The 13,008-nt window shown below is 44.7% G+C and overlaps 1 protein-coding gene across 1 annotated transcript; it reads right to left on the minus strand.

Annotated features, from left to right (window-relative positions):
* Positions 1–227: 227 nt before the first annotated feature.
* On the minus strand, positions 228–4,342 carry LOC307096511 (melanoma antigen preferentially expressed in tumors-like; the record flags this gene model as incomplete). Its single annotated transcript, XM_079766172.1, has 4 exons — positions 228–783; positions 1,908–2,513; positions 2,853–3,172; positions 4,331–4,342. 4 exons carry the CDS (start codon positions 4,340–4,342, stop codon positions 228–230), a joined length of 1,494 nt encoding a protein of 497 aa, XP_079622298.1.
* Between the last annotated feature and the right edge of the window lie 8,666 nt (positions 4,343–13,008).

The following is a 13,008-nucleotide window of genomic DNA, read 5'->3' on the forward strand; positions in this document are numbered from 1 at the left end:
CTGAATCCCTCCCCCTATAAATTCAGGTGCATATCTCTAACTCCTTAGGACCCATCTTCCCAAAGAAACCACCTGCCCCCCTGTCAGCCTTTCCCCCACCTCTGAGTAGTTGTCTGAAACTGGCTGCTGGGTTCCTTTAAGATACACTTATGTCTGGGCGTCAGTGCCCAAGAGCCGAGAGTAAAGCCTATGAGATGTGCACCCAGCTAGACAGACATGTATCAGGGTTACAGAATGGGGTTTGGGTTATAGAAGATTCTACAGCCACAGTGAGGACAGGGGTAAGCACAGAACCAGACCATGCCGGGCCGCCCCAACTCCTGGAGCATATGCTTCAGCTTGGCATGCACCTGAGCAAGTCGGCCCAGGTGGATGGTGCTGCTCCTTTCCTCGTAACTCTCCAGTGGGGCAGGATACAGCACGCATTTCAGCTTGCTCAGCCCGATGGTGTGGCGAAGCAGGTCCTCCAGGACGGTCATGGAGATGGTGTTTTCACAAAAACTTAGGGTCATGAGCTTACAGCAGTGGCTCAGTGCAGGCAGGAGGTCCATGAACTGGGGGTCCATGATCCCACACTCATCCAAGTCCAAGTCCTGCAGGGTGGGGGCGGCTCTCTCTAACAGAAATTGCAGGGACCCAGAACTGAGGTTGGTTAGGTTGAGCCTCCTTAAATTCAGGACTTTCAGCTGGCTGACATTCAGGTGCTGGGAGAGATGTCTCAAGTCACTTTCTAAAAGCAGGCAGTTCGTGATGGACAGAGTCTCCAAAGGGGTCTTCAGGCAGCTGGGGAGACATAGAGCAGTTAGGTGAGTGGGATGGGCCTTGGGGGCAGAGCAATATGAGCATGAGGTAGGCCTTAAGGTAAAGAGGCCCATGTCACCAAAGTCTAAAGTCTTCCAGATGATGATCAAACCCAGGATGTTGCACAGTGATAAGTGTGATTCATGTGAATGCAAATTTGAGTGGAATCATTTCTCCATCTCATATCTGCTCTGCGAGGGATTCAACTGGATGAAACCTCACACTCTCCATTTGCTCATCTGTCACCAGAAGCACATAATACACCCCACCCTCATACACACAGGTGTTGTGAGCATGAATGATGGGAGGTAAAGGTGGGAGGAGCACAGAAAGGAGCCTGACCCAATGTCTCAAGCAGGAAGCAACCAGTGAACTTTAGTATTAGAGACATGACCCGAAATGCCTTCAATTCAGGCTACCTTCCAGCAACAGCCTGAACTCCTGTCACCCTCATCTCTTAGCCCATGAGGCTACTGGCATAGTTGCAGAAAGGGCTAATCTGGACACCGTCGGGCAACATCCAGTGGGGGCTGCCACCCTGCAGGAACTTAGATCACTGCATTGTCTACAAACTACCTATTCCTTTTCATGATTCCTCCCTCCAGAATCCTGCATTTACCAGGCATTCCCTTAGCAGGAGCCTTTGGCAAGCCTTGGTAGACAGGTGATTCGAGGCAGGTTTGGATTGAAAGGCTGCCATCACCAAATCGCTAAGTGGGGACCTTACCCTCTGAAACCTCACCTCTGATGGGCTTTCCTCTCCTCACTGCCATCCTCACTTGGTTCCTTTGCATAATCTTCCCTCAGACACCACTTAGAAGATTCCCAAGCTACCATCACTGGCCCGAAACACCCATTACTTCCATTCATAGCAAGGAGTCTCTTTAATAGCATCTTTCTTAGTTCATTCATCCTACCTTAGTCTGGGGGCGTGTTACTTGATAACATGCAAGGGGACAGAGCAGTGAACAAGACATTGTGTGGACCCTCTGGTGACTCAGGCTCTCTAGCACTGCTGATGGACAGCACATTGGAGGTCCTGTCACTGGGGACTGAAATGAGAAGGGGCTCGCTCTGGTCTGCAGGGAAAACTCGCCACCACTCACCTGAGCATCTGGTCCAGGCGACCTTTTAGGAAGGAGACATCATCCAAATAGAGCTCCTGGAGGTGGGACAGACTGAGGAACTGAGAGGTGACCAGGCTAACACACTGCTCCTCCTGCTCCAAGGTGGTGTGAGAAGACTTAAAGACGTGGGAGAGGAGGAACCGACACAGATTGACCATCTGGCCCAGGTAAGGAGCGAACTTCCTCAGAGTGGACAGCTTCCAGGTACAATTTACCTCCAAATCCTGGACAGAGTCGAGCTGTACCATACCCAGGATGTTAATGTTTTCTTTTGACATGGCATAAACCTTCAGCTTCTTACAGCTAAGGTGCAGCAAACCTCTCCTTTCGCTGACTTTCTTAATCAGGTAGCTGAGGGACTCATCAAGGACACCTTTCTTGAGGCAAATGTCTACTAACACCTCCACGGGGGCTAATGGTGGCTTTGGCCCTGCCCTTAAGCTATCCACTTTCCCCCTTTTCCTCATGGGCTGTGGGGCCTCAGGCTCCAGCAGTGAGCACACATCAGCTCTGGTTCCGGCCCACACGATCCAGAAATCCTGATGAGCTCCCCTCTGTAAATTGAGCATCTGCATTTTCCATCTCCTGCAGAGAAAATAGGATGTACACTGGGGTGATTTAAGATAACAGGTAATGAGACTATGGCCTTGAGTCTGGAAATCAGCTGCTCCTTGCACTACTGGGATCCTTCATGGTCCCCATTTCTGGTACCTTTTGGTGCCACCAGGAAGGGTGGGACTCATATCCCTTCGGTCACCCTCTGCTTCTTAATCAGTCCTATATATGCGAAACCTGATCTCAGAATGACCACAGCAGTAGCTTCACAGCCTCCCTGAACTCTCCATTTGGCCCTGCACTCTCCTGTATCCCAGATGTAACTGCTCAAATCCCCAGGGCCCAACCAGGCTGCTGAATCCCCCTCACCTGGGTCGAGTCTCCTTGGAAAGCAGGACATCGATCCCATCGAACACAGCCTGCAAGATATCGTGGTAAGGCTCCCGATGGTTCATCAGGGCTCCCAGAGGGAGGCAGGGGAAGGGCCAAGCCTGCACTATGGTCTTCAGGACTTTGTTGTGCTTCCCGGCCAAGGCTGCTGTGAACAGAGGTGGGAAGAGCTCCATAGGCAGCCACTCCACCGCAGCGATGGCTGAGGCTTCATCCCTCAGCAGGCTCTGGCATGCCAGGTCCAGGAGTCTGCGTGGAGCCTGGCGGTTCATCCCAATGAAGTTGCTCTGAAAGAGATCCTGGGAGACGGTAGGGACGAAGGCATCATGTCAGGCTGAGCATGAGCAACCCTGTTCCCTCTCCCTTCAGAGGAACCAGCTGAGGGCCAAAGGCACTGCTCTGGCAACAACTGGAGCATCCCAATTTACCCCAATCCCGTTTTCTACTTAGGGGCCGCAAAGCCACTCATCTCTGCCTCTCCTAGGCTGCTGGCAGGACAAGCACCTCACCAGACACCAAGGAGTGGTGAGGTGGCCACTGGACACCTCCCACATCTACCCACTTCCTACCTGTAATTCTGCTGTGCAATGAGTAATGGGAAACCAGAGATGGTCCCAACATTTTCAGGGAAAATCTTTCCAGGAATGAAAGCACCTGGAATAGGCAGCAGCCCCTGATCCAACATCACTTCTTGCTAACCTCCAGCAAATAAAACAGATGGGAAGATTAAGGAACACCCACACAATGCATACCTTCTGGACTTTGATATATTTTAAGTGAGAAAGAGTAAAAGCAGCACAAAAGTTTTCTAAAGAATGGGGGAGATAGAGATGAGAAAAATAACCATTAATTCCGAGATGTACATTGTATTGTGTGTCCCTTCTATGAATATTAGAATGACCACTTAATTCATTACAAGAGAGGGCTCACAGGTCACAACTAAGCCTCCTCTCAAAAAGGGACTGCAAACCCAGGTCAGTGTTGCTCTGTTGGTTGAGCATCACCGCTTGCACCCTAAGGAATCTTGCAGGCTCCATTCCCAACCCCCAGTGGAGGGTGGGCAGGAGCCTGCTGTTGGATGTTTCTCCCATAAATGTTTTTTTATCTCTCTTTCTCCCTTCCTCTCTTTCTAAACATCGCTTGGCTTTTATGAAAGACCTCCTTTAGGACCTGTTGTCAGACACACAGACTGTCCGCTAAAATGACAAAAAGGATTTTGCCAATTTGGCCTACAATAGGTTCTGTAGGGATATTCTACTTTCAGATAGCAGGGAAATTTGCCCTGTAAACCTCTATGAATGGGATATATCAAAGCAGAAATCAAAACATTTTAGATTATGGCTAACCTGCATCAAGAGGCAAAGGCAAAGTCGGTTTATTTTTTAGGAAAAAATAACAATTCTCTATGGGACCTTCTCCTGCAAGTCCTTGACGACCACATTAGGCTCCTGACTCACCAGAGTGGACATGGTGCAGGGAGCCCTCTGCTCAGACCTGGGCAGTGACTCTCAAGCTCTAGCCTCTGGTCCCTCCTCAGCCTCCTCAGAAACTATTATACCCCATCTGGCCACACCTTCCTTTTGAGGTCCTAGCTGAAATGGCAACTTCCAACTGAAAGCTGAACCTTAGTACTGGATCTCCAGGCAGTTAACCTGATTGGGTTTTGCACTCTATACACCTCCAACTGAATCCTAGGTCCATTCTTGAAAGGAAAAGAAAATGAAACCAACATGGAAGTAGACTTGATGGGTTGTTGGTACCACATCTAAATTCCCTAATGTTCATGTTAACACACCATTAGGCAGACAGGGTATCCTCTCAAGAGTAAAAGGAATACAATGCAACAGTATTGAGTACCAAATAGTCCCTGAAACTTGATGTTACCTCAATTGCACACCCGTGCCCATTCAAATAGGAACAGAGGGACAGCTGTTCTTCCAAATTTTGAGAATCAAGCCTTCCCGAAAGGAGGTGGGGCCTAAATCACATCTAGGAATTAATCAGAAGGGAGGAGATGAAAGTTTGTAATGGGACCAAAGGAATCACCCAAGACAAGGTGCACACTTGGGAAACTCAAAGTCTCTGACTGGGTAAACTTGAGAACTTAAAAGGCTGGTGGTTAAGAAGGAAATGGATGGATCCCTTAAAACCAAGCTGATGGGGAGTACAGGCAGGAGGTTCAATCACCTCCCTCTGTGGAGGTAAAGGGCATTTCCTTCAGAAGAGCCAGATGAGCTCAGCAAACTGGCTTGAGAAAATTAAATGTAAAAATGTGGGCTGTGCAGAGGCCAGAGGAGAGGTGTGGCAGCGGAACCTGGGAAGTGACATATCCAATTCTGAAAACCACTGAGGGGAGAGAGTCCTGGGCTCTTTGGAATCTTGGTGGCATGCAGGAAACAAATCAGTTTCACTAAAAGAGAGATGCTTACAGGAAGCCAGGAAGGCTGGTCAACAACCTTAATTGCTCTAACCACTCACCCTTTAGTTGAGACATTGTTAGCTGAAGCAGCCTCCACCTTTGTTTTTCCCATGTAAATTTCTGTTTATCCTGGCTAAGATGTTTTCCCCAAAGCCTCAATAAAAGGGATGGCAGGGCCAGAGCAGGGAGTAGTTCTCCCACTAGAGTTGGACTACCGCCTGGCCCCCCATTTCTCCAAATTGAATTTCTTCAAGTCTCCTTTCATTTGTGTGCGGCCTTTCTCCAGAACTCTAACCCTGAACCGGAACCCTGGACCACGTGGGACATAGAAAGGGATTCCTACATTATGGCGCCTACCAAGGGACTTCTGGAGCAGAAGGTATTTTTCGCCTAAGAGCGAAGGAAGGAAAAAGTACACCGAAGAAAGGTGTGGAAAATTCACTGGAAAAAGGTGAGGGAAGTTCACTGCACAGAAAAGCCCAGGGCCAGCTGCAGAGTCGCGATCTGTAAGTAGGGTGGGAACTTCTTTTTCAGCCAGGCTAATGGGGAAGAATTAGGTTATAAATATAAAGTGAACTTTATTAGAATTTTTGTTTGAATGCTTAAGGAATTAAAAGTTTCAGAAGGTTTTCTTTTATGTTATAGAACATAACCCTTGGTTTTCTGAGGAAGGTACATTAGATCTTGAGTATTTGGCAAAAAGGTTGGTACAAAAATAAATAAATAAATAAATAAATAAAATAAATAAAACTGTTTCTCCATGGGGAACATAATATTGAATTTGCTAGAGCCTTTTAGAGAGGCTGAGGAGGAACTTCCTCCCCTGGTTCCCTCTGCTCCTCCCAGAGAGGAGCAGGAAGAAAAATTGAAAGAATGGCCTTTATGGCCCCCTCCACCTTCATGTCCTAATCCTAAAACATTTAATTCATCAATAGAATCATCTATACAGAGGGCCATCAGAGAAGGAATGAAGGACATGTCGGTGGAAGAAAGGCTTGCTTTTCCTGTTATACAAGTAGCTGACCCACAGCACCCAAATCAGATAATAAGACGCCATGAAAAAATTGATTTTAAAATGATAAAAGCTTTGCGAGAAAGCGTTGTTCAAAATGGTCCAATGGCTCCTTTTACAGGATAAATCATGAATAATATTTCTGATGCATTCTTAACTCCTTATGATTGGTATTCTCTGGCTCGTGCAACTCTGGATGGAGGAGATTATTTACTATGGAAGGGAGAATACTTGGAGAAATATCAAGAGCAAGCCCGCACAAACAGAGGGCCGAATGCTCACATAACTTATGAAATGCTGGCAGGACTGGGACAGTATATGGATGTACAAAATCAGTTACATTATGTGCAACAGGCATATCAGCAAATTAGACTTTGTGGAAGGAAAGCTTGGTGGACTTTATCAGCAAAGGGGGACCCTCAGGGAGCTTTTAGTAAATGTATGCAGGGACCTACAGAGTCATTTTCTGATTTTGTCGCTCATCTCACTTGAGCAGTGAGACGACAGATTCAACATGAGGCAGCAGGAGATATTTTAGTTCAGCAATTAGCTTATGAGAATTCCAATGCTGATTGCAAAAAATGCCTGACGCCTCTGAGAAGAAATAGTACCATTACAGAGATGATTCAAGCGTGTCAGAATGTGGGATCAGGCACTTTTCAAGCAAATTTATTCGCTGCTGCAGTAACAGGTAGAAATAAGAGGTGTTATAAGTGTGGAAGAATAGGACATTTCCAAAAGGAATGTAGGTAACTGAGAAGGACACAAGGTAGCACTCTAGGAAGAGGCGTGAACACTCCGCCTCCAGATTTAAGCTTCTCTCGGTGTCCTAGATGTCAGAAAGGGAACCACTGGGCCAGTTTTTGTAAATCAAAATTTCATAGAAATGGGCAGCTGCTAGATCAAGATAGAAGGCATGGTCAATCGCCGGGAAACGGCCTAAGGGGTACCCCCCAGCCCCGTCATCAATAGGGGAAATCTGCCCTGCAAGGTCCACAGTGGATTCCCTTATCCGAGCAACTCCAGGAAGCGCAGGCCTGGATCTTAACAGCACTATAGCGGTCACTTTGACCCCCAATATTGCTCGGCAAGCTGTTCCTACAGGAATTTGGGGACCTGTGCAACTAGGAACTTTGGGATTAATCTTAGGGAGGAGTGGAAACACTCTAAAAGGACTAACTGTCCTGCCTGGAGTCATTGATTCAGAGTATGAAGGAGAAGTTAAAGTTATACTAGAATGTAATCATGTTATGCAAGTTACTCCAGGACAAAGAATTGCTCAGAAACTACTTTTACCTTATGTTCAGCAAGGTGAGACATGCAAGGATTTGGAAGGAAAGAGGCATGCAAGGATTTGGAAGCTCGGACATTTATTGGATACATGAAATTAACAAAACCCGTCCTATGATTAATTTAAGAATAGAGGGAAAACAATTTAGGGGTCTAGTGGACACTGGAGCGGATGTTAGTGTTATCAGTAAAGAATTCTGGCCTCCAAGTTGGTCCATGGCAGAAGCTATGGGCTCAGTTAAGGGTGTAGGAGTTCCTAATGACACACAACGTAGTGCTGCAGTGTTATTGTGGCAAAATGAGGAAGGACAGACAGGATGGTTTCAGCCCTAGGTCATCTCTGGAATTGCAGTCAACTTATGGGGCCGGGATGTTTTAGAGGGTTTACAGGCATGTATTGTTACTGGCAAAGGAAAGCAGTTAATAACGCAGATAGGACATCAACCTTTTTAGGAGTGGCCACTGCTCAGTCTCCTCACCCTCATGCTGATCCTATACAATGGAAAGATGATAGACCTGTATGGGTGGATCAGTGGCCACTAACCAAGGAGAAATTAAGCCATATTCATGAATTAATACAAGAGCAAATAGAGGCTGGCCAATATAGAACCTTCCAATAGTCCTTGGAATACGCCTATATTTACAATCCCTAAAAAGGCAACAGGAAATGGCGATTGTTACAGGATCTTAGAGCAGTTAATGCTACTATGCATACCATGGGAACTTTACAACCTGGACTCCCAGCGCCTTCACAAATCCCTTTAAATTGGTCTCTCATAGTAGTATATCTTAAAGATTGTTTTTTCACCATTCCCTTGGCACCTCAAGATAAACAGAGATTTGCATTTTCAGTGCCATCTATTAATAATATAGAGCCTATGAAAAGATATCAATGGAAGGTTTTACCTCAAGGAATGGCCAATAGCCCTACTTTGTGTCAAAAATATGTGGCTCAAGCTGTTCAGCCTTTAAGAGGCAAATACTCCCAATGTTACATTATTCATTACATGGATGACTTGCTCTTAGCAAGTCCACGGGAAGAACAGACCTTGGCTATGTTTTCCCAATTAGAAGAGGAGCTCCCTAAATGGGGCTTAAGAATTGCTTCAGAAAAGGTACAGAAAGAAACACCTTTCCAATATTTGGGAACCATAATTGAAAACCAATGTGTTAGGCCTCAGAAGGTGGAGATAAGGAAAGATTGTCTTAAAACTTTAAATGACTTTCAGAAATCATTAGGGGATATTAACTGGTTGAGACCTTATCTGAAGATCTCTACAGGAGAAATGACAAATTTATTTAGTTTACTTAGAGGTGACTCTACTCTTTCCTCTCCCCGAACTTTAACAGATGAAGCTAGGAATGAGTTGCTAAGGGTTGAGCAGGCAATTTCCTCAGCCCAAGTAGCACAGGTCCAGACCGAATTACCTTTATTGGGACAAATTAACCCCACTGCAAATAGTCCCACTGGAGTCATATTCCAAAATAAAAATTCTCCTGCCATTATTGAATGGGTCCACCTAGGGCATCGATCCTCTAAAACTGCAGTTACCTATGTAGAACTATTGGCCCAATTATTTCAAATTAGGAAACGGTGTAAACAGCTTAGAGGGGAAGAGCCCCAGTGTATCTACGTCCCCCTCACTGGGAAGCAATTAGAAATGTTATTTCAGACTGATATAAATTGGCAAATTGGGTTAAGTGGATATTCAGGGGAACTTAGCTGTCACCTATTAAAACATAAATTACTACAGTTTTTATATAATACCTCCATCATTATACCAAAAATACTAGGCAGGAACCTATTCCTGGAGCTTTAACTGTTTCTACTGATGGATCATCAAGTGGGAAAGCTGCCTATCATACAATAAATTCAGACTGAGTCATACTGACCAATCATACCTCTGTACAGAGAATTGAACTAGAAGCTATTAAGGCTGCATTGCAGGATTTCCAAGAGCCTCTTAATATAGTCTCTGATTCCTTTTATGCTGCAAACTTGGTGAATAGAATTGAAACTGCCTGGTTGAAATGGCTTAGTGACCAAAGTTTATTTTTACTATTCAAACAAGTTCAGCAGATTGTACAACAAAGACAATATCCTTTTATATCACTCACATCAGGGCTCATAGTGTTTTACCAGGTCCTTTAACAAAAGGAAATGCACAGGCTGATCAACTGGTTGCTTTATTAAAAGAAGCCTTAGAATCTCATCAGCTTTTACATCAGCCTGCCAAAATGCTGTCTAAACAATTCTAAATTACTCGACAACAGGCAAAACAGATTATTAAGGAATGTCCAACTTGCATGTTACATCTACCTCAAGGGCCTAACACAGGAGTCAACCCTAGAGGTTTGCTAAGAGACCATATCTGGCAAATGGATGTAACGCATTATAATCCCTTTGGACGCCTTGGGGCATTACATGTCTCTGTAGATACCTTTTCAAAAGTAATATGGGCTACTGCATCTACCGGAGAAACAGCAAAACAGGTTATTAATCATTGCCTAGCTGCTTTTGCCATCATGAGAATTCCAAAAATTATTAAAACTGATAATGGGCCTGCTTACACAAGTTGTCAATTCCAGGAATTTTGTAAAAGTTGGAAAATTCAGCACAGGCCATTATTGAACGACAGCATCAGCGGCTAAAATCGCAACTTGGAAAACTAAAAGAGATGATGGAGAAATCACCTGCGGGTAGGCTGCACCAAGCCTTAATTACTTTAAATTTTTTTCACTTGTGATGCTGAAGGAAGGACACCTATGGAACTACATTGGTGCCAGAATAAAACAAAAGAAAATGGTCTAGTTAAATGGAAGGATCCCGAATCTGGTTTATGGAAGCGACCTGATCCATTATTAACCTTTGGCAGAGGGTATGCTTGTATATTCCTAGAGAATTTTTACAAACCAGTGTGGATTCCTGCTAGAAATATTAAACTGCAACAGGGATCCAAGAGAGAAACTAGCCAGACTAATGAGGACCTTGCGCCTGGAGCCACACCATGCAGCTGCAGACAATCAACTACCTCAGCCACAGAGGGCAGTGACTCCAAGCAGTCCACTGAAGATGAGAAGCAGGAGGATAATGAGCCAGACAACAAACAGCCCGGAGGTCTCCTGGGACATGGTAAGGAAGACAGTACAAATGCCTGACGCCTGAGAACATCTTTCTTGCCATGCTAGAAGTAATCATCTGTATGGTAATATTATCTGGGGCAAATATAGAAGTATTTCAGACTTATGCTTCTGACCCTTCATGGATAAGAACCCTTACATGGGCTGATCCCCCACTCATGTAGTATCCAGGAGTAACATGGATGGGGCAAAGAAGTAGGGGACTATCACTACTTGCTCCTGGGAGAGATACAGAAAATGTAACCATGACCTTGCCTATACAAAAGGAAATTGACAGCCAGTTTAAAATTGAATTGCCATGGCCTAGAGCAAAGAAAATCCTTACATGATATTATTCTACAATGTCATTATAATTTTTGATATTTTATAATAGCATATACCAAACAAACTTATAAACTGATTCTTTGAATGTTTGGCAGCAATTTAAAAGCACTTGAAATGATTTAATCCCTTTCACTGTGTGGAAGGCCCCCTGGGAAGGCACTTGAGCATTCTATATTAGCCCTCCTTGCTCTTTTTGCCAAGAGGGACCCTCTTATCCCCATCCAATTGCCCACAGCTGTTGCCTGAGCTCTCTGTTCCTGCTGAGGTTGAAGCCTCATGGTGGCTAGTACCATGGATCTGTCTCTCGCACAATGGCGTGAGCTGGGCCCTCCCTGGAGAAGAAACCTGGGTTCCCCAAGGTATGTGATCAATGCCAGGGCCCCCCCAGCAGGCGAGGGGATCCCAAGGCAGGTGCTGGGCATGGAGGCCATAGGGGCATAGGCTACCAAGGAGACAAAACTGAACCTCACATCACCCTGCTTGGCCCCGGAGGATGGCTGGTTACTCAAAGACGGGTAAGATTCCTCAAGGGAGGAACAACCTAAGACAGGCACAGTCGCAGAGGGGCCATCAGGAGAGAACTTGGGGTCAACAGAGGTGGGGCACAGATCCTCACCCCCGCAACATTGCAGGGGCTTGAACACTCGCCCCTTCTGAGGGAGGTCTCCTGCCCTATGGCTGCTTGGCGCTTCCCTTGTCCAGCTCAGATCGGGACCCAGATGGCCGACAAAGACTTGTCCAGCTCAGATCGGGACCCAGGCAACAGAGACTTGGCTGACAGCAGCAGCCCTATATGTAAATCCAGTCTAATACCAGGAATGCTTAGAGCCTTCTCAAAGATGCAAATAATCCTTTGCATTAATATTTACAGGGTAAATGAAGATTGTTAGAGTATTAAATTTGACAGTAAAATAGTCAAGTTTTCAGATTAATTTAAATTGGCTAATTGAAATAAGTGAATATTCAAGAAAATTTAATTGTATTGGACAAAAAGCTGTTTCTAAAGTATTAACTAAAATTTCTATTGGAAGTTCATTCCATGGTAAAATTGCTTAACATGCAATGAACCTAAAACAGTCATATTTTTGTACAAAAAATTAAAATTTAAAGTTATCAAGACTGCGTTATAAAAATTTTCCAAAAGCCTCCTAATAATTATATCAAAAAAGGGGGGATAATGGAAAAATATTATGTAAGGAAAAATATCCAGAAAAATTTCTTTTCTTTGAAAACTAATTTTCATTTGTAATACTAAGAGCAGGACACCTATGAAAAAACACACATGGTGTCAGAATAAGCCAAAGGAAAATCATTTGGGCTCAAATAAAAAGGATCCCAAGTAAAATTTATAGGAAAGATTCCTTTATTAACTTTTGGTCGAGAATATGTTTGTATATTTTCAGAAAACAACTCCAAGACCATGTGGATTCCTGCAACAGAGAGGAATTGACAGGAATGCTCCAGCCATAAAGACAGAAGAGAAGCACTCCAGAGATGGAAGACACTGATGACACCTGGCCATGCTAGCAGTCAGCAGCTGTGCATCACTGCAGGTTGCCCAGGACCAAACCAGAGGTCGGAACTGCATTACCACCATTTGTCCACCATCCAGATACCATTGCTGACATGTTCTCAAAAAACTGTTGGACATTGAAACTGGGATTCAAAAACTGTTGGCCCAGAAAGAAACTTACTGCAGACTGATTTAATTTGAACTCTCAGCATAGCCATTGTTGCTTGTCTCATTTTTTGTTCTTATGTGTTTATTTCCAGTCTGCATATGCAAGATTTTTTTTAAGAAAAGAAAACAGGGGAGATGCCGGAAACAAATCAGTTTCACTAAAAGAGAGATGTTGACAGGAAGCCAGGAAAGCTGGTCAACAACCTTAATTGCTCTAACCACTCACCCTTTAGTTGAGATATTGTTAGCTGAAGCAGCCTCCACCTTT

Source organism: Cnephaeus nilssonii (genome assembly GCF_951640355.1).
Source record: "Cnephaeus nilssonii genome assembly, chromosome: Y".
Lineage (NCBI taxonomy): Eukaryota > Metazoa > Chordata > Mammalia > Chiroptera > Vespertilionidae > Cnephaeus > Cnephaeus nilssonii.